This window comes from Eleginops maclovinus, chromosome 2, assembly GCF_036324505.1.
Source record: "Eleginops maclovinus isolate JMC-PN-2008 ecotype Puerto Natales chromosome 2, JC_Emac_rtc_rv5, whole genome shotgun sequence".
Classification (NCBI taxonomy): domain Eukaryota; kingdom Metazoa; phylum Chordata; class Actinopteri; order Perciformes; family Eleginopidae; genus Eleginops; species Eleginops maclovinus.
In genome coordinates, this window is record NC_086350.1 from 16135916 (window position 1) to 16153863 (window position 17948).

The window sequence follows — 17948 nt, forward strand, 5'->3', positions numbered from 1 at the left end:
TCCGTGTGTAACTTTGTACTACGGAGTTATGTGTCGTCTGAGTCATTACCGTATTCTGTATGTCAAACCGTTTTCATTCTCAATTCACACGAAAGAAACACACACACAAAAGACACACGCTGGATGTAGGTGTGAAAGGTTTAAGGTGGAGCCAGGTCCAAAACCACTACTTGTCCTAGTATGTCCAACACTGAGGTATGAAAAGTAGACATTGGTTACTTGGGATTTATAGCGACCAGGCCTTGTGTGATAGAGGTTGTGTTAAGGGCAGCATTTTATGACATTATAACCAAGAATTATCTGTGGTACTGGAGGGAGATTATCCTCTAAAATTATAGTTGAGAACAGATTTATGGCATCAGAGCAATTTAAAACGCATACAAAACACAGGAGAAATACAGTCTACAAAAAGGTTTTTTTCAGTTTTTTTATTAGTTTTTTTACTGAGAAGAGCGCTCAAGCCGAAAGCTCCCTGAACATTTCGCCAAAATCAGGTGTATCGCATTGAAAATAGTACAAAGCAAAACATTTTCCAAAGGCAAATCATTCAAACAGCAGAGTACAGAGGGTGTACAGACATAGCAAAACAATTGAGAGGAAACTCGTAAAACAAAATACATTTAAGTTGACAATGCATTAGCAGACAATTTTTTTTTGCAAATGTTAGTGAAGCTGCAGTCTAATACAAAAGTGCTGGCCAGTGGTTTTGAATGTTTCGCAATACTGCCCAGAAAAGTGCACTTGGAGTAAGAAAGCTACTGGGCAACACCTTCAGGCCGTAATGAGACACACAAACACTTACTTGGTTCTTTGAGATGCACTGAGCTGTTTGTTTAATGTTCAGCTAGTCTGGAATCAAGTTCAAAATTAATTGGAAAACTGGAAGGAATAGATTTGCAGGTATAAAGCCAGGCAAACGTTACGTCAGCCATTTAAACGAACAACAAATGCAATACATTTCAAAGGTAAGAGAAGTTTTAAACCATCATTATATAAGCACAAAACTGTATAATTGTTTTATTTGTGATCAGCTTATGTTTAGGTTATGTTATTCTATTGCAGTACAATACATTTTTCCAACTTACATAATACTATTGTCAAGTGAGGTGACATTAAAAGGTATGTTTGATGTCAAACCAAAAGCAAGAGCACGTCTCTATCAAAGGGTAAAACTGCATGATGTAGCTACAGTGTTTGATGAGACGACAAATGCTCTCTTGTCAATTGTTAGAAAAGTATTTCTATTGGAAAAATTGCTCAAATGAATGTAACTTCATACATTTTTTTTATACACATCAAGTCCTGTTTTTCACTGACTTGTGGCTATGAGGAAAAACACCTGAGAAGCTGTCTTTTTTTAAAGCAAAAAAATATAAAAATCAACACATGCTGTTCAATGAAAATAAAGAATGAGAGTGAGAGTGAGATGCGATAAGATCTTAAGAAAAAGCAACATGCAGTTAAACATGTTGGGTACTGAACTCACTATAATGCTATATAGTAGAATACATTGGACACCTTTATTGTCTTCAAGCACTATCAAGTACAGACATGGTTTTAGAATCAGAGGCACGTACAGTTTGATACTTTATAAGTGGTACGAGTTATCATTTTTCACCTGCAGGGAATAAATAAATTAATTTAAGAAGGTTAATATGTGAGTTGTTCACTGGACGATAAAGGTCATATTGAGGTGAAGTGATACAATTCATGAGGTGACATAACTAGCTTAATTAGACCCATGTTTGTGAAACATATATCTCGAACGTGAGTTAAGGTCATGAGATATCGTGATATGATGTTCTGTCAGCTGAGGACAGAGGTGATTTGTGTCAACTGGTTGTTATTATGCATTGTATTGTGGAGCGAGACTAAAAACATTGTGCATCAGGATGTCCAGGACTGCATGTTGCACAGCATGGCCTCAAATCGCTCCATGTTTGGGGCGTGAGAATGAGCTAGGTGGTCCGTCAGGCGACTGTACAGACTGAAAGACTTCAACTCCAACCAGATGAAACCAAAACGGTCTGCATCAAAAAGCACAAAGAGCCCCGGGGTGCGCTCCGGACTTGTAAAGCCATGCCCAGCGATCAGGCCTGTCCCATAGAAGCTGAAATGGAGAAACATCAATCAATCACTACTTCATAGGACATCAATCTCAATGTATCAAACAGGGAGAAAATTAACCAATAACAGATGCTAAGAAATGCAGTATTCTGCTTTAACAATTATCACTAATAAAGTTTTTTGCAACTTTCTTGATAATAATAGTCTCCTGAAGCTGACTAGATTAGACAGACAGACAGACAGACAGACAGACAGACAGACAGACAGACAGACAGACAGACAGACAGACAGACAGACAGACAGACAGACAGACAGACAGAAATATATTAAATGTTTTGGACCATTTAGTGGTTAGGGTGAGATTATTTTATGGTATTCTGTTGTGTTAGGGGATTTTTGTTTTGCCTGTAATTTGGAGTGTAATATATAAACTGTCTACAATTCTGGTTGTGCTTTTTTTTCCCCCCTCACACCAAATGTTGTTACCAACATTTAACAAGCATACTGACAAGCATTCATTGGAGGCCAATATAATTTCAGCCTGTTCTGAAACAATAGACACACTGTGTCTGACACCACTGTAACTGGAGCGAAGGCAGCAACAATCAATCCACATTTACTTGGAATTCACACAGTATGCAGTTTTCTATACAGCGGAGTTCTTACCATTTCCTGCATGTGCGAGGGTAGACCTCGTTGCGAGCCATAACGCCCAAAGGCAGGACAAAGGGCTGGGCTTCAAGAGTGCTGCTGCTGCTGCTGGGGCCAGGCTGGGAGCTGTCTGTACCGGTGACTGGCTCTGGCTCCACACCTTCTGCTGCGGCGACATCACTGCAGGCCCCCTCTGCCAATGAAGTGTCCATGGCCTGTTGTTGTTGTTGTTGTTGTTGTTGTTGTTCCCTCTGGACTTCCTCGTGTACTCCTAGTACCAACCGGGACAGCTCCTCTATATTGCGCTGGTGCTCTAAGTCTGGAAGGACCACAGGTCGACTCAGGTCAACATCCAGAGTGAGCTGCCCTGCAGGAACATTGGGGTCTCCCTGCAGGAAGGAGTACAATTATCAATTTAAACACTAGCTGACTCATTTTGTGGGTTAATATTATATCCTCTAGGTCAAAATAGTGTGATCGTTCTATTCAAAAGATTGAAAAAAAATTGAATACAATGTCTAGTCTAGTATCACAATATTGGTATAAAAATTGCCCAACACTAATCAACGTGCAAGAGGACATTTCTGTTAGGCAGAAAAACCTTCCATTAATGAGATTTATTTTCAAGACAAGCCTAGCTCCTGATAATGCACCTCCACTAACTTACAGTGAGTTTGGTGGCTCTTGCAGAATTCCCGTGGAAACTGAGCATGACAATCTCCAAGCCATGACTGCCGTAGGTGCCTTTGAAAAGGCCTGGGTGCAGCAGGTCAGAGGGCATTGTAGGTGGAAGGTAGATCCTCCGGTATGTCAAGCAGTTACTTTCAAAACAAAACAGACAAGACAACATGTGTAAAAAAATCATTCTTTGGCCACTATTTATTGTTAAAAATTAACTGTAGGTTTTTGAAAATATGTAATTCACATGATGAATCGCTTTCAATCTTTAGCCACAGCCGTACCTGAATTAAATTGATGAGTTATTTTTCCACCCATAAACCATTCTTGTAATTATTGTTTAACTTATAACAGCTACAAATTGAACAAAGAGACTCATACTCATATTGACTGGTATAAATGAACTTCATCAGGATGAGCTCCTGCATGTGCTCATGGAAGATTTCTTCTAGCGTCCGGCCCCATTCTTCCTCCAACCATGTCCTGAACTCCTACACGTGCACACACAAATGAGAGGAATCAGTAGAATGCCGGTAACATTATTTTGATTTCAACAATATCAAGTACATGGCAGCATGAATAAGAACATGTTTCAGCTACAAAAAGCTTCCTTACCTCCTGTCTGCCCCCTGGCATGCGGTGGTGATCAGTCTGGTTACACTTTGTTGAAAATTCATCCTTCTTCCCAGTCTTAAAATAACAGAATATGACAAAAATTTAAAATCTGATATGCTTTATTTAGATCCAACCTTACACTTAATTAGGAAAGCTACACAAACATCCAAAGTATGTAGAGCTGCACATTTCTTTGGTGCACAAAAAGTTTTTGTCTGGGTAATCCCTCACCTGTATGTCTCCTTTGTGGGGACCCTTGTGTCCATACATACACTCCACAGTGGCCTTTTTGCTCTCCAACAAATGGATACGGAAGAGTGGTCTTCTTCTCATGGGATCCTCCACCCGTGGGTCATGAGGAGGTAAATACATCCAGCCGAGGATGAACAGTCCATCAACCTAAGTGAACATTTAGAAATATTTTAAAATACATTTTGGGTTCCTTTAGTGACGGATACAATTTTGAAAGGAGGGAGAAAGAGGGTAAGACATTGTCTGATAGTTCCTAAAGCCAGAGTCAAACCTGCGCAATGGGCAGCGGAGGCAGCATATGGGCCCCCAGCTCCAACCATTGAGCAATCCGGAGACCCGTGAAAATAAGACTTTTAATAATGTATCAGCCATTAAAGCCACTTCCTGACAGGAGATTAAAAGCTGACTACTGCTGCATTATAAATCAGTTACTTCAAAAGAAAGCAACAAAGTGCACACTGATTACTATCTTTTAAATGCATACGTCTCAATTGAGAAACACTACTTACCACAACGTTAAGCAATCCACCATAAGGCCCTATGTCAGGCTGCCATAAACCCAAGATCTGTCTGTATGGGTGAAGCACTGCAACACAAGAGCACAACATCACACCATACTAGAGTTTCTGAAATGCAACACCCATGCTTTACTACGAGCTACACCGTGCGCAGGGTAACAAATACAAGAGGTTAGGTTAGAGTCCGCGGATTCAAATGTCAGTTTAATCTGTCCAGATAGAGTGTACGAGTTGCAAACCCAAAAGGAAGAAAGTTATTGAACACGCTCCTGTCAGACAGTCCCAACAACACACAGCACACCAAATAATACGGCCTCCCATTTCACACTTAATATGAAAGCAAACAGTGCTGAGGAGAATTATCAATATATATGTCTCAGGACAATACATTTTTGTCTGATAATGGGGAACTAAGATTATTTTGTACTATCCCAATAAGGAAATAATAACAAATTAATTATCTGTCTTAGCTGTTCTATATACTTTACTAGTATACTACTGATTAAGCACTTTTTTTTAAACAAAAATATCTCTAATCTTATTTAAACCTAATAGTCCATTAGAAAAAACAGGTCATAACAAGTAATTGAAGAAAAAAAGTAAAATTCCATGTTGTGCATCCCTAAGTTATAAACAAGATCACTGTTAACATATGGGATGAAAAACACTGCTGCAGCTGCTTGCTTACAAATTAAATCAATAAGTCCCACTCACACAGCCCCTTATGCTGCGGCCATCCACGCTGAGGCCATTGTACATACAGTGTGTGTACACGTCTCTATAGTCCATGTGCTCGTAGTCCGGGAGAAGCTTCATAAAGCGCCCTGATTTCACCCGTGGGTTGACACCTGGATAGGCACAACACAGCCATATGTAGAGCAGCCATGGATCGAGGCGGGCTCAGCCCAGCGCAAGTTCTATGTGAATGCAGTAATGTGCCAGAATCTTATCAAAGAGCCGACAGGTGCCACCACTTTGACTGGTGTGTTTTGCAGAAACTGGTATTTGAAAATAAACTCAAAATCTCTGCTGATAAACAAATGAAGAACATATGTGAGAGACCATTACAAAAGGCTGTACCTGACACCTAACCCACATACACAAAAAAATATGAGCGTGTTCGTGTACGAATGAGTGTGAATGGGTGAATGACTTATAAAGCGCTATATAAGTACAGTCCATTTACTATTTATTATATTAGATTTATGTTTATTTTGTCACATTGCTATTGCTATTTTATTTATTTATATATATTTTATTTATATAATGATTAAGTATCACTTAATCACTTTTAATGTGGTTAAGTGATATACAATGTGTTGTATTGTAAATAGATGATGAACATTTAACTTACAAACTAACTAAAAGGCCTCTATAGAGTAAGAAGGAACCAAATACTTAATTAGATCATGTCAATGGGGAAATGACAGCTGTTTTATTAAATCAGTCAAACTCACGTTTAACATAAAGGTCCCGGCTAGATACACCGCCCACTTCCATCTTCCTCAGATCTTCCTTCATACCAAACTCTGCAAAGAGAGAAGGCAAGACAAAATGAGCGATTAACAATACATTTCATTTGGTGATGCTATTTTCCAAGGTATCTGTATCAAATTGTTTCTATATTATGTTAGATTAATGTAAAATCACAACACTTAATAATGACTGCAGTCAGATTAACTCTGACTAATGTTGTAGCAATAAACAAAGAGCTGTGAAACAGGAAATTCGCAAAGCAGCCAGCAAAATGGACGGACCACGCTTGCACTTCAGTCAGCAGACTCAGATAAGCAGATCTGAGCCAGATTCACAATGATTCACAAAATTCAACACACAGCTGGCTTGAGGCACAAGTGAACTTAGCTGCCACCATACACCGCCTTCAGTTTCCTGACTCCCTGATTCCTTTACAGTGTAGACCCTGGCAAACTGCTCATGTTTTTGAAACTCAAAACTCACAGTGCACCAAACGTCAGATAACAGAGATCCATTGTTTGGCATTCAAAATTAAATTCATAATATGATGCAACCTATAAAACCAGTGCACTCTCACACAAGAGAATCTGGAATGAGCAAATAACTAATATTTTAATTATTCTAAGTATGGCTTGGGATGCAATAATTATTAATGTGTGTACTGTCAAGTTTTTTTTAATGGTATTGATCCCATTTATCCCATTACGCTCTTTTATATATTGTGGGCAATGTTGCACGTTAATGAGAAGAACTGCTAAATAGCAATGTTGATCTTTGTGTGGTTATTTTATCCATTAACAACTTTTTTTTGGAAACGTTTGATTTTCCCTAAAATGTATATTGCAACATAGCCTATGTCACAATAGAGGATTAATTTGGTACTGCCCACTCATACTTTCGAAAAATGAATTGATTGGAAAAAAATATTCTGGTATTTCTGACGAAAGAAATTCCCAGTTGGGATAAATAAAGTACTTCTGATTCTGTATTACTTATTTTTGGTGTAGCAGCGCATCTTTACATTTTGCTTTGAACATCTTATTATGTTGACTAAGTTGTTCAACCCTGCGATAGTGCAGTCCCCTGACTAACAACATGGGCAGGCGGTGGTGATCATAATAATAATGCACCAGGCCCCAAAAAGGGTTAGGACCGCCCTGCATCAACAGTCTCTTCGGTTGCACAGAGTGGCTGGCCCTATACCAGTAAGAGGCCATTATCTATGTTTTACAGCAGCACTTTACTTAAGATGCAGAGGCTGGGGTTATTTCCTCTTTGCAGTTCCCAAACAGATCAATACAAATGCTTTTAGGGGAACACATTTACCAGGAACCAGAGCTTGCCACCAAGCCTGGCACAAATAATCTGTCGACAAAAAGGGAATATATATGGCCTGGTCAATTTATATGAACAATACACCACGCTTACTGTACAATTATAGCGTTAAAAGTATCTCTATGCCCACTTATCGCTATATGTACCTTCCATGCACCGCCTTCTCCAGATGGTTTCTGTGTTAAGAATTTGTCTGAACTTCTTGCATACGAGGGCGACATTCGGAAGTGCAGTTCCAGGAAGCAAGGAGAACGTTTCCACTAAAAGCTCCGGCGGTAAATCCGCCAATGATTGCGGGCGTGGAGGTCCTCTGCTAGTGCTATCCAGAGAGCCTCCTCTGTTGACATGACCGCTGCCATTTTCGCAAGCGTCACTCGGCCCTGCAGTGGCGGCGCCTCTCTCCAGGCCTCCGCCGCTGCCGCCAGCGTCGCCCTGCTTCAGACCCACGATCCGCTCCTCTTCTTCCTCGTCCATGTCGGAATCGCTCCCCTGATCCTGCTGGTTTTGCCGCTGTCGCCGCCGGCACCTCCGCGACTGACCCACTCCGCAGAGCCTGGCACAGACAGCCATCGGTAGTCACCAAACAGGCAACATTACATCACTACAACATATCTATCAGCTGCAGCAGTCTGGCTCATCTACTCCTGGCCTTGTGAGCATGGGCAGAAACATTCCTCCCTACGTCACTTCAGTGCACGTAAACAGCGTAGCAACCATAGACTGTATATCTAAAGGTAGCAACTTATCTTACCCCCCCCCCCCCCCCCCCTGCCTAAAAGGGTTGGCTTCAAAAGATCCAGATTTAAAGGATGTTTCTGCACGTTATGCTTTATTGGGGAACATATGTAAATGACTATCATAATTGCACACATGCACTTCAAACAGTACGTTTTATAAAACATATTATGCAGACATACATAGCCAGACAAAGTACCTTGTTATGGGAAATACGGGTTAATTAACCTATTTTAAATTGATTAATTATGTTTTTCATTAAGAAGCATGACTCGCACATTTTTAAACAACCATTTAGTGGTTTGTTTTCATATATATTTTTTAATTAGCTAATTTAGGAGAACCAAATACAGAAAGCCTTCAATCTACGGGACGACACCTGTTTCCACAGGGTTGCCAGGCATACGGAGACGCTGATTGGTCAATTCTTGGTTCCTGGCCAGCCAATTCTTGGTAGCGATACGAGTGCTGATTGGCCACAGCTCTCAATTCTTGACAGAAACTTGGTTGCAGACGGGAACGTGATTGGCTGTCACTACTAAGAATACGTTTGACTCACAGGTAGCATGGATTGGACGTTCCCTGCCAACTTTGAGTCGAGCTCATTCTTGGTAGTGACAGCCAATCTCTTTACAGTCCGCTACCAAGATTGTACCAAGATTTGACCAATCTGCGTCTCATAATGTTTGGCAAACTGTGCGGTTACCGGCGACGAGCGAGAGAATACTTCTTTCCCCAACAACATTACCAAATTAAGTACACACTTTATAGACATTTTCAACGTTTTAAATTCGTTTATTAAATATATAGATCCTTTTTTGTTTTGTTTTAAACAGCATGTTGCTGAGTACATTACTAGTAAACCACCACTGTATGTTATAGCCTTTTTACGATAGCATTTTTGAGAATACCTGAACTACTATTATAATGTAGTGTCAATTTAACGTTGACATATCTGTCAAACTTACCTGCCTTTTTATGACATTATCCAGTTAATGTAAAGGACTAACTTAACTACGGGTAATTAAGCCCTTGAACAGCGAGTCTGCATCGGTGAGAGGGGTGAGTTTGTCATAAAGCAGTTTGATATGTTTTCACACAAACGGTAATTGTTTTGTAAAATCTATGGTAGTGGATTTTACAAATCTGACCGGTTTATTTTAGGAATAAAGACATAGCGCGTTGGTCTATGTTTGATAACCAGCAAGTCACCGAAATACGCCCGCGAGCGCGATATCGAATCCCGCTCGCTCCCTTGTATGGCAGCTAAAAACTCATTGCCTGAATCTGATCAGCTGTCTGGTCTCCACTCCCATTACTCCATGTATTAATGTAAAGGTTTATTCATTTTTTTTTTTTACCATACTGCTGGGTAGGTTGTGAATAAAATAAAGGGATCAATAAAGTTCTTAACTAAACATTCGTAATTCATTCTTTGTTTATATTATTATGCTTTGTAACAGAATCAAAATATTCAAAGTAACTCATGGTGTCAAATCAATGAAGTGAATTAAGGGTTTAAACTAAGAGTAGCATTTGCCTCTGAAATGTAGTGGAGTTGAAGTATTAAGCATGCAAGTGTAATGGAGTAAATAAGTTGCCTTGTAGTCATTGTTAAATCCTGTATCACTGGGTCAGGGCATTGGGTATCCTGCAGCAGGAAATACGACGTCTGCTGCAGGTAGGTTGAGTAAAGAAACGGGTCCGCAGGAGAAATCTTTAAAAGTCATGTTATTATTGTATTGTACAAGATACTTTGTTTTACACTTTTGTATAACATATATATACCATCCTATAAATTGCATTTTTGCGATGTTTGGCACGATATTGTAACTTTTATTTGATTTTCTGTTTTCGTTTCACCTTGAAGTATGGTTGCATTGTTGTCATACAACTTGTAATATTGAATTTATTTTGTCTAGGTGGACCCGATTCGAAACCCATGCTCTGTATTTGTTTTTTCTGACCTATTGTGCAGGTAACCAATTAGATTTGTTGGTTAAGTTATAGGTTTCTTGCATGTTTTAAAATTCCACTCGTGGCGATGCTAGCATTCTCGAGCTAGAATGACTAGCAGGTCACGTCACGTCATTGTTGCATTCCACATGCAGTACCGCTTGTCGCCACACGAGTGGAGTGTTTACCCTTTAATGAGCGCTGTTCAGCGTAACTAACATTGAAAATGGACGAAGTAGTGTTGTGATTGTATGCTGTGTGTCAGATTGACATAGTAACTGTATATTTTTGATATACCATTAGTTTTAATTAAGAGACTGTATGGTCACCATGATAAGATGTGTATGCATTTAGATGTAAATTAGAACTATAAATATTTTTGCTCATTACATATTAATGTCAACACTTTATCGAGGGTTGTTCTGCAAAGGCCAAGCCACTCTTCAAGTTGACAGCAGGATCCAGTAAGCAGACTCATGGGAAGAAGGGGAGAAAGCCGAATAACAGGCCGAGCGTCACAAAGCTTGCTCCTACTGACTGGACACCTGCATGTCAGAAGGCCTTTGAAGCCCTGAAGTCAGATCTGCTACAAAGTGTGACCTTGGCTCACCCAATGTTCGACCAGCCTTTCATTCTGGCCGTTGACCCGTCTTTTGATGGAGTTGGAGCAGTTCTCTCTCAAGTCCCTCCTGGTGAAGATATAGCAAGACCAATGGCCTTTGCCAGCAGGACGCTATCTCGTTCACAGATGAACTATCCAGCGCACAGACTGGAATTCTTTTCCATTCTTTTGAAAAAAAAATTGCGCTGAAATTCCTCATCGGAATGGCTCTCTGATGCTTCACAGTACCAAATGCCAAAGTACTGTAAATGGGCAGGTGGCTTCCTCACTTCCTGGCACTTTTTTACAAAGGATTCTGTCCGTCTTTTTTACATACTTTTTTGTGCCCGTTCCAGATTGCGCCCTATGTTCTTTTCTTTTCCTGTACTGCTGTGTTGAGTACGGTATGTTAGTTTGACCTGATGTTAGCGCCTGAGTAGCTGCTGGAGGCAATGGCATGCTGAGAAGCATCATCGGTGAGCTTCCAGTCGCAACCTGTGAGGGTCCCCTCCAGGCACAGATGGTACCATATAAGGAAATGAGAATGGTGGTGCTGGTGCAAGGGAGGGATGTCCATAGTTTTGAGGTGGTGGGACCTGCGAGATGGCCAATGGTCCTGATCCCGTCTTGAGCTTTGCCTCACAAGCACTGTTTGGTGGCAGAACAAAGATGTGAGTGTTGTGAATTTATTTGTTAGGAAGAGAATTTATTTAGAACAGATGATTTAAAAGGAATAGTTAAAAGCAACATTTAATAAGTTAGTCAATTTATAAGTAAGTGTTAAGAATAACAGTTCATGTTTCAGATATGGGATTAGATTAAAAAGGGACTTTAGGTCATTTAAGTTGGGATATACTTAGGAAATGGACTTGAAATGGACTTCATTACCCATGGGACATTGTGCGTGTTACGTCACATACGCAGTGTTGTAGGTCGTACAGCGGCCATTTTGTTTTATGTTGTTAAGGATGCTGACAATTCAAGCCAACCACTCGCTGTAAATATGTTAAGTTCTTTATTTTAGTAAACATCTGAAATGAACGGACGTCTCCCTTCGTTATTTTAGTAGCCATCAACATTAGTTCAGAACATTTTGGTGCCGAAACCCGGGAATTAGAACGAGATGGCTGACGACCCGGCTGAAGAGAGACCACTTGTAGCGGAGCAAGGAGAAAGGGCGAGAAGGAAACGTCGGACGATTCGTAGCTCCACTACGCGAGTGATCAACCAGATTGATGTTGAACTGCGAAAGGAAGACCAACAGAGGGATCTCAACCGTGTGCGGGAGATGTTAGCTGTATTGTCGACAAAGGAGGACACTTTGCGCGAGCTTGACAACATAGTGGAGGAACACACTTCACTGGAAGATGTGGAGGCGGAGATTGAACTCGCAGAAGATTACAGAGACCGCCTCATTGAGGTAAAGACGCGTGCTCACCGAGTGATCAGCGAGACTGTGAGTAACCCCCCGCCTACTCGGCAAAGTGATGCTAGTACTGCAAATAGACAGACAGTGAGACTGCCAAAATTACAAATTGACAAGTTCAACGGAGATGTAAGCTTATGGCAGGAATTTTGGAGCCAGTATGAGACTGCTATTCATAACAACAGTGCACTCTGCAAGAAAGAGAAGTTTACCTACCTGAAAACGTATCTTACTGGAACAGCTGCAAAGTCAGTAGCAGGGCTCACACTGACAGACAGTAATTATGATGCTGCAATCGAATTACTTCAAAAAAGATTTGGAAGGAAAGATCTCATTGTAAATGCACATATGTCAAAGCTACTGAATCTCACTCCTGTAAAGAGATCATCTGATGTCACTGCCTTAAGACAGCTGTATGATGAATGTGAAGTTCAAACCAGAAGCCTACAATCATTAGGAGTGGTATCAGACACCTATGGTGGAATGTTATGCCCAATATTGCTCCAGATGATGCCAGATGACATGGCTCTTGAATAAAGCCGTCAAAGAGGTGACAATGATGAGTGGAAAGTGGACAATGTGCTTAAATTCCTCCAGACAGAGGTTCAGACCCGAGAGAGAACTGTACAGATGATGAAATCATTTAATCAGAGAGAAAGCCAGTTCACTAATAAATTCAGCAGCAAATCACATTCAGCTAGTGACATGAAAATAAAGAAACCAAATATGACATCTGCAGCTGCGCTACACATTACTGAACAGAAAGTCAACAATTGCTTGTTTTGTGATAGTGCTGAACACAAATCCGAGAAATGTCCAGACCACGATGTGCCAGCACGCAAAGAAAAACTGAAAAGGCTAGGCAGGTGCTTTGTGTGTCTGGGATCCAAACACATTGCTAAGTTTTGCAAGACGAAGGGTGTGTCATGTGCCACATGTGGTGGCAGGCATCATGCAGCCGTGTGTGAGAAAAATCTGGCACCCCCACCTGATGTGTCAACCAACACAGACACACTTGTAAGCTCAGTAATTCCTAAAGCAGAGAACACAGTGCTGTTACAGACCACCAAGGCATGGGCCGTAGGGCCCACAAGCAGGAAGATGGTCCGCTGCCTGCTAGATGGAGGCAGTCAGGGGAGTTTTGTGCATGAGAATGTAGTGAAGGAGCTACAGCTACCTGTTACCAGACAAGGAACGCTTACTCTTCACACATTTGGCTCCTCTGCTCCAACAACGGTGAGTCGCAACATAGTGAAGCTCAGCTTGGAGAATGTGTGGGATAAGAAGCAGAGAATTGAAATAGAAGCTGTTGTGACCCCACAAGTGTGCACAGCACTGATGAGGGTTCCAGGTGAACACATACAGAAAGAGATGAAAAGAAGAGGTCTCCAATTAGCTGACTGTGATGGAGATTACAAACCAGAGCTTTCTGTGCTAATTGGCTCTGATTATTACTGGCAGATAGTGTCTGGCCGAGTGGAAAGACTGACCAAGAGCCTAGTGGCACTAGAGAGCACATTTGGATGGGCAGTGCAAGGCCCAATGGCAGTGTCCAGCATGACGGAGTCAACATGCATGAACATACTGCTCAGCAACGATGCACAGATGGACAAACAACTGCATGCATTCTGGGAGCTCGAGTCCCTGGGCATCACAAGTGAGAAGCCTGAGAGCCCAGAGGATGCGGAAGCATTGCAGCGGTTTGAAGAAACCTCCATTCTCAAGGACGGGCGTTACCAAGTGGAGTTGCCATGGCGACAAGATCATCCACCACTTAAAGACAACTACCGCATAGCCAAAAAGAGACTGGAGAGTTTGAAAAGGAAACTGAGCAAAGATGTCACTCTGTACAGCAGATACAACGAAGTCGTGGAAGACTACCTAAAGCAAGGAATGGCTGAGGATGTGCCAAAGGAGCGTGCATCACCGCAAGACACTCAGACATACTACTTACCCCATCATGCTGTACTGAGGGAAGACAAGGCGACAACAAAACTGCGAGTCGTATTCGATGCTTCATCTCACGAAGATGGAAGTCCCTCACTGAACGACTGTCTCTTAACCGGCCCCAATCTGAATCCAGATCTGATGAGTGTTTTGATCAAGTTTAGACTGCATGAAGTTGCTTATATGGCAGACATCAAGAAAGCATTTCTGCAGATTTCACTCACAGAAAGAGATCGGGACGCCGTGAGATTCCTGTGGTTCACAGGTCCACCAACACTGGACAAGGACATGAAGCTGCGCATGCTCAGAATGACGAGGGTGGTGTTTGGAGCTTCGTCAAGCCCATTCCTACTCGCAGCCACCATTAGGAAGCATCTAAGACAGTACGAATCAGAACACCCAAAGGTGGTAGGAATCATCAGCTCCTCACTGTATGTCGATGACTTTATTTCAAGTTCAAGTGAGGTGACAGAGGCCTATACAGTGACAAAAACGGCCAAGAACATAATGTCTGAAGCAGGCATGGAGCTATGCAAATGGATGACGAGCTCTGCTGAGCTCAAAGAGAAATGGCAGGAGAGCTCGATGGATTGCGTTGCTCAGCCAGAACCACACGGGTCCATTCTCAAGGTGCTGGGCTTGGTGTGGAGACCGGCCACTGATGACTTCGTGTTCGACCTCAGAGGGCTGCTGGATATCCTGAAGGATAGAGAAAACACAAAACGAAGTGTTCTGCAGTCTTCTGCTCGAATCTTTGACCCATTGGGATTCTTGACACCCTTCACGATTAGGATCAAGATCATGTTCCAAGAGATGTGGGAGAGAGGGCTCCAGTGGGACGAGGAGCTGCCACCCGACATGACAAAGAAGTGGCAACAGTGGTGTTCAGAGCTCCCTCAACTGCATGAGGTGTCAATCCCACGATGGTACAAAACGCATATGCCACAGCAGAACAACCAAGAGCTAAAGCTGCATGTATTCTGTGATTCGAGCGAAAGAGCTTACAGTGCAGTCGCTTACATCGAAGGAAAAACAAGGGAAGGAGAAGTGACCATAAGCCTGGTTGCATCCAAGTCAAGAGTGGCCCCGCTTAAAAGAATGACTCTGCGACGCCTGGAGCTGATGGGTGCCGTGATAGCAGCCAGGTTGGGGGACACACTCATGAAAGCGCTGCAGCTAGACAAGACACAACTCAGACTGTGGACAGATTCAATGATAGTTCTGCACTGGATCTGCGGCTCTGCTCATAGGTGGAAACAGTTCGTAGCGAATAGAGTCACAGAAATCCAGACCCTAACCGACCCACAGTCCTGGTCTCACTGCAAGGGGAAACTTAACCCAGCCGACCTTCCCACCAGAGGCCTAACTGTACAGGACCTGAAGCAGAGCACATTGTGGTGGAAAGGACCTTATGTTCTAATGACAGCTGATCACTCACAGAGTACTCAGGAAGATGTTCAGGAAGAGGAGGTCGGATCTGAACTCCGATCCAAATACCAGATTACAGTACAGGCTGTTCAGCAAGAGCCAGACTTCCTAAGTCCTGTCTTATGTCTAGAGAAGTACAGCAAACTAAAAAGAGTGTTCCGAGTGACAGCCTGGATCAAGAGATTCATCACCAACGCACGCTCAAGATCTAAGGTGAGCGGTGAACTGACAGCGGAAGAGCTGAATGAAGCAGAAAAATATTGGACGAAGGTGACTCAAAGAGAAAGTTTCTGCTCCGAAATGGATCTGCTGATAGCAGGGAAATGCCCCAACACTGACTCCAGGATACGGGAGCTCAAACCATTTCTGGATGAAGACGCATTGCTTAGTGTTGGAGGACGGCTACAGCATTCAGATCTCTCTTACAGAGAAAAACACCCCTGGATTTTGCCCAGCAAACACAAATACACAGAGATGGTGGTGCAGAATCAACATGAGCAAATATGCCATGCAGGTGTACAAGACACTTTAGTGCAGACAAGAGAGAAATATTGGATACTTAAGGCAAGGCAGATAGTGAGGAAGGTGGTGTCCGGATGTGTACTTTGCAGGAAATTCAAAGCAAGGCCTGGGCAACAGACTACTGCACCGTTGCCAAGGGACAGGATAACAGAATCACCACCATTCGAAGTTACCGGTGTGGACTTTGCCGGGCCACTCTATGTGAAGATACAGAGCTCAATGACAAAGGCGTACATAGCACTTTTCACGTGTGCTGTGACCAGAGCGATCCACTTAGAGTTAGTCTCAGACATGTCCACGGAACACTTCTTACTAGCTCTGAAACGATTCATCTCCAGAAGAGGATTATGCAAGGTGATCTATTCAGATAATGCCAAGACGTTCAAGAGGGCAGATCAAGATCTAAAGGAGCTCTGGCAACGAATTAAAGATCCACAACTACGAGAGTTCTTCTCAGAGAAGGGCATCACCTGGCGGTTCATCGCTGAAAGAGCAGCCTGGTGGGGCGGATTTTGGGAGCGGCTTGTTAGATCAGTCAAAATCATTCTCAGAAAGGTGCTTGGCAAAGCTAAACTCAACTTTGGAGAGATGTGCACCATGCTGACCGAAGCTGAAGCCGTAATAAACTCAAGGCCGCTCACGTATGTGTCCAATGATGTGGATGAGCCAGAACCACTGACCCCTGCCCACTTCTTGGTGGGTCAGAGACTGACTTGCTTGCCTCCTAAGTCATTTCCAGCTGAGATCAACCGTCCAACAGCCAACAGGGAGGAGATGACCAAGAGGTGGCGCTACAGACAACGACTCGTGACCAACTTCTGGAACCGCTGGCAGAAGGAATATCTGTTGGATCTGAAGTCGGCCCGTCGCTGTGACACCCCACAGCCTTCTTCGCTGAAGGTTGGCGATGTTGCGCTCATCGGAGAAGACAACGCCCCAAGGCAGAGCTGGAAGCTGGGGAAGATCGAAGAGCTGTTTCCTGGTCGTGATGGCCTTGTGAGGTCATGTGCAGTTCGCACTAGCACAGGGACTGTTCTGCGGAGGCCCATCCAGCTTCTGTATCCGTTGGAAATAGTATAAACAGTAGTTTATGGGGGGGAGGATGTTGTGAATTTATTTGTTAGGAAGAGAATTTATTTAGAACAGATGATTTAAAAGGAATAGTTAAAAGCAACATTTAATAAGTTAGTCAATTTATAAGTAAGTGTTAAGAATAACAGTTCATGTTTCAGATATGGGATTAGATTAAAAAGGGACTTTAGGTCATTTAAGTTGGGATATACTTAGGAAATGGACTTGAAATGGACTTCATTACCCATGGGACATTGTGCGTGTTACGTCACATACGCAGTGTTGTAGGTCGTACAGCGGCCATTTTGTTTTATGTTGTTAAGGATGCTGACAATTCAAGCCAACCACTCGCTGTAAATATGTTAAGTTCTTTATTTTAGTAAACATCTGAAATGAACGGACGTCTCCCTTCGTTATTTTAGTAGCCATCAACATTAGTTCAGAACAGTGAGGCTTAGCCAAACTGCCGGGATACAGAGATGGCCCTTTCTGCATGGCCACAGGAAGCTTCTCAGGTCCTGCCATTGGTGCGTCCGGAGCTGGGATACCCCGCTTCAGGAGACCTGCAACGCCTGCTGAACAGTGGAAAACATGAAACAATCAATATTAATTAACAATTTGGGTAAGTATTACAGTGTAAGTACACATGTATTGCAGTATGCCTGTTTAC

General features: G+C 42.5%; 1 protein-coding gene across 2 annotated transcripts; it reads right to left on the minus strand.

Annotated features, from left to right (window-relative positions):
- Positions 1 to 1501: 1501 nt before the first annotated feature.
- fbxo31 (F-box protein 31) lies at positions 1502 to 8255 on the minus strand. 2 transcript variants are annotated; one of them, XM_063904060.1, is made up of 10 exons: positions 7739 to 8255; positions 6239 to 6310; positions 5543 to 5629; positions 4773 to 4849; positions 4243 to 4410; positions 4012 to 4086; positions 3778 to 3887; positions 3386 to 3539; positions 2734 to 3107; positions 1502 to 2110 (listed from the first exon to the last, which is right to left on the minus strand). In XM_063904060.1, the coding sequence occupies exons 1-10, from the start codon at positions 8160 to 8162 to the stop codon at positions 1888 to 1890; spliced, it is 1764 nt and encodes a 587-aa protein (XP_063760130.1). In that variant the 5' UTR covers positions 8163 to 8255; the 3' UTR covers positions 1502 to 1887. The 2 variants fall into 2 exon arrangements, with proteins under 2 accessions (XP_063760130.1, XP_063760138.1); XM_063904068.1 differs by lacking the exon at positions 5543 to 5629 and having other exon boundaries at positions 7739 to 8254.
- Positions 8256 to 17948: the final 9693 nt, after the last annotated feature.

Excerpts from the sequence above, each read along its gene's own strand:
- fbxo31 (XM_063904060.1), bottom strand. The coding sequence starts at position 8,162 with ATGGCTGTCTGTGCCAGGCTCTGCGGAGTGGGTCAGTCGCGGAGGTGC. Across the intron at positions 4,411-4,772 it reads GTGGATTGCTTAACGTTGTG|GTTGATGGACTGTTCATCCT; the intron begins GTAAGTAGTGTT and ends ATGTTCACTTAG. Across the intron at positions 3,108-3,385 it reads CAAGAGCCACCAAACTCACT|GGAGACCCCAATGTTCCTGC; the intron begins GTAAGTTAGTGG and ends TCCTTCCTGCAG.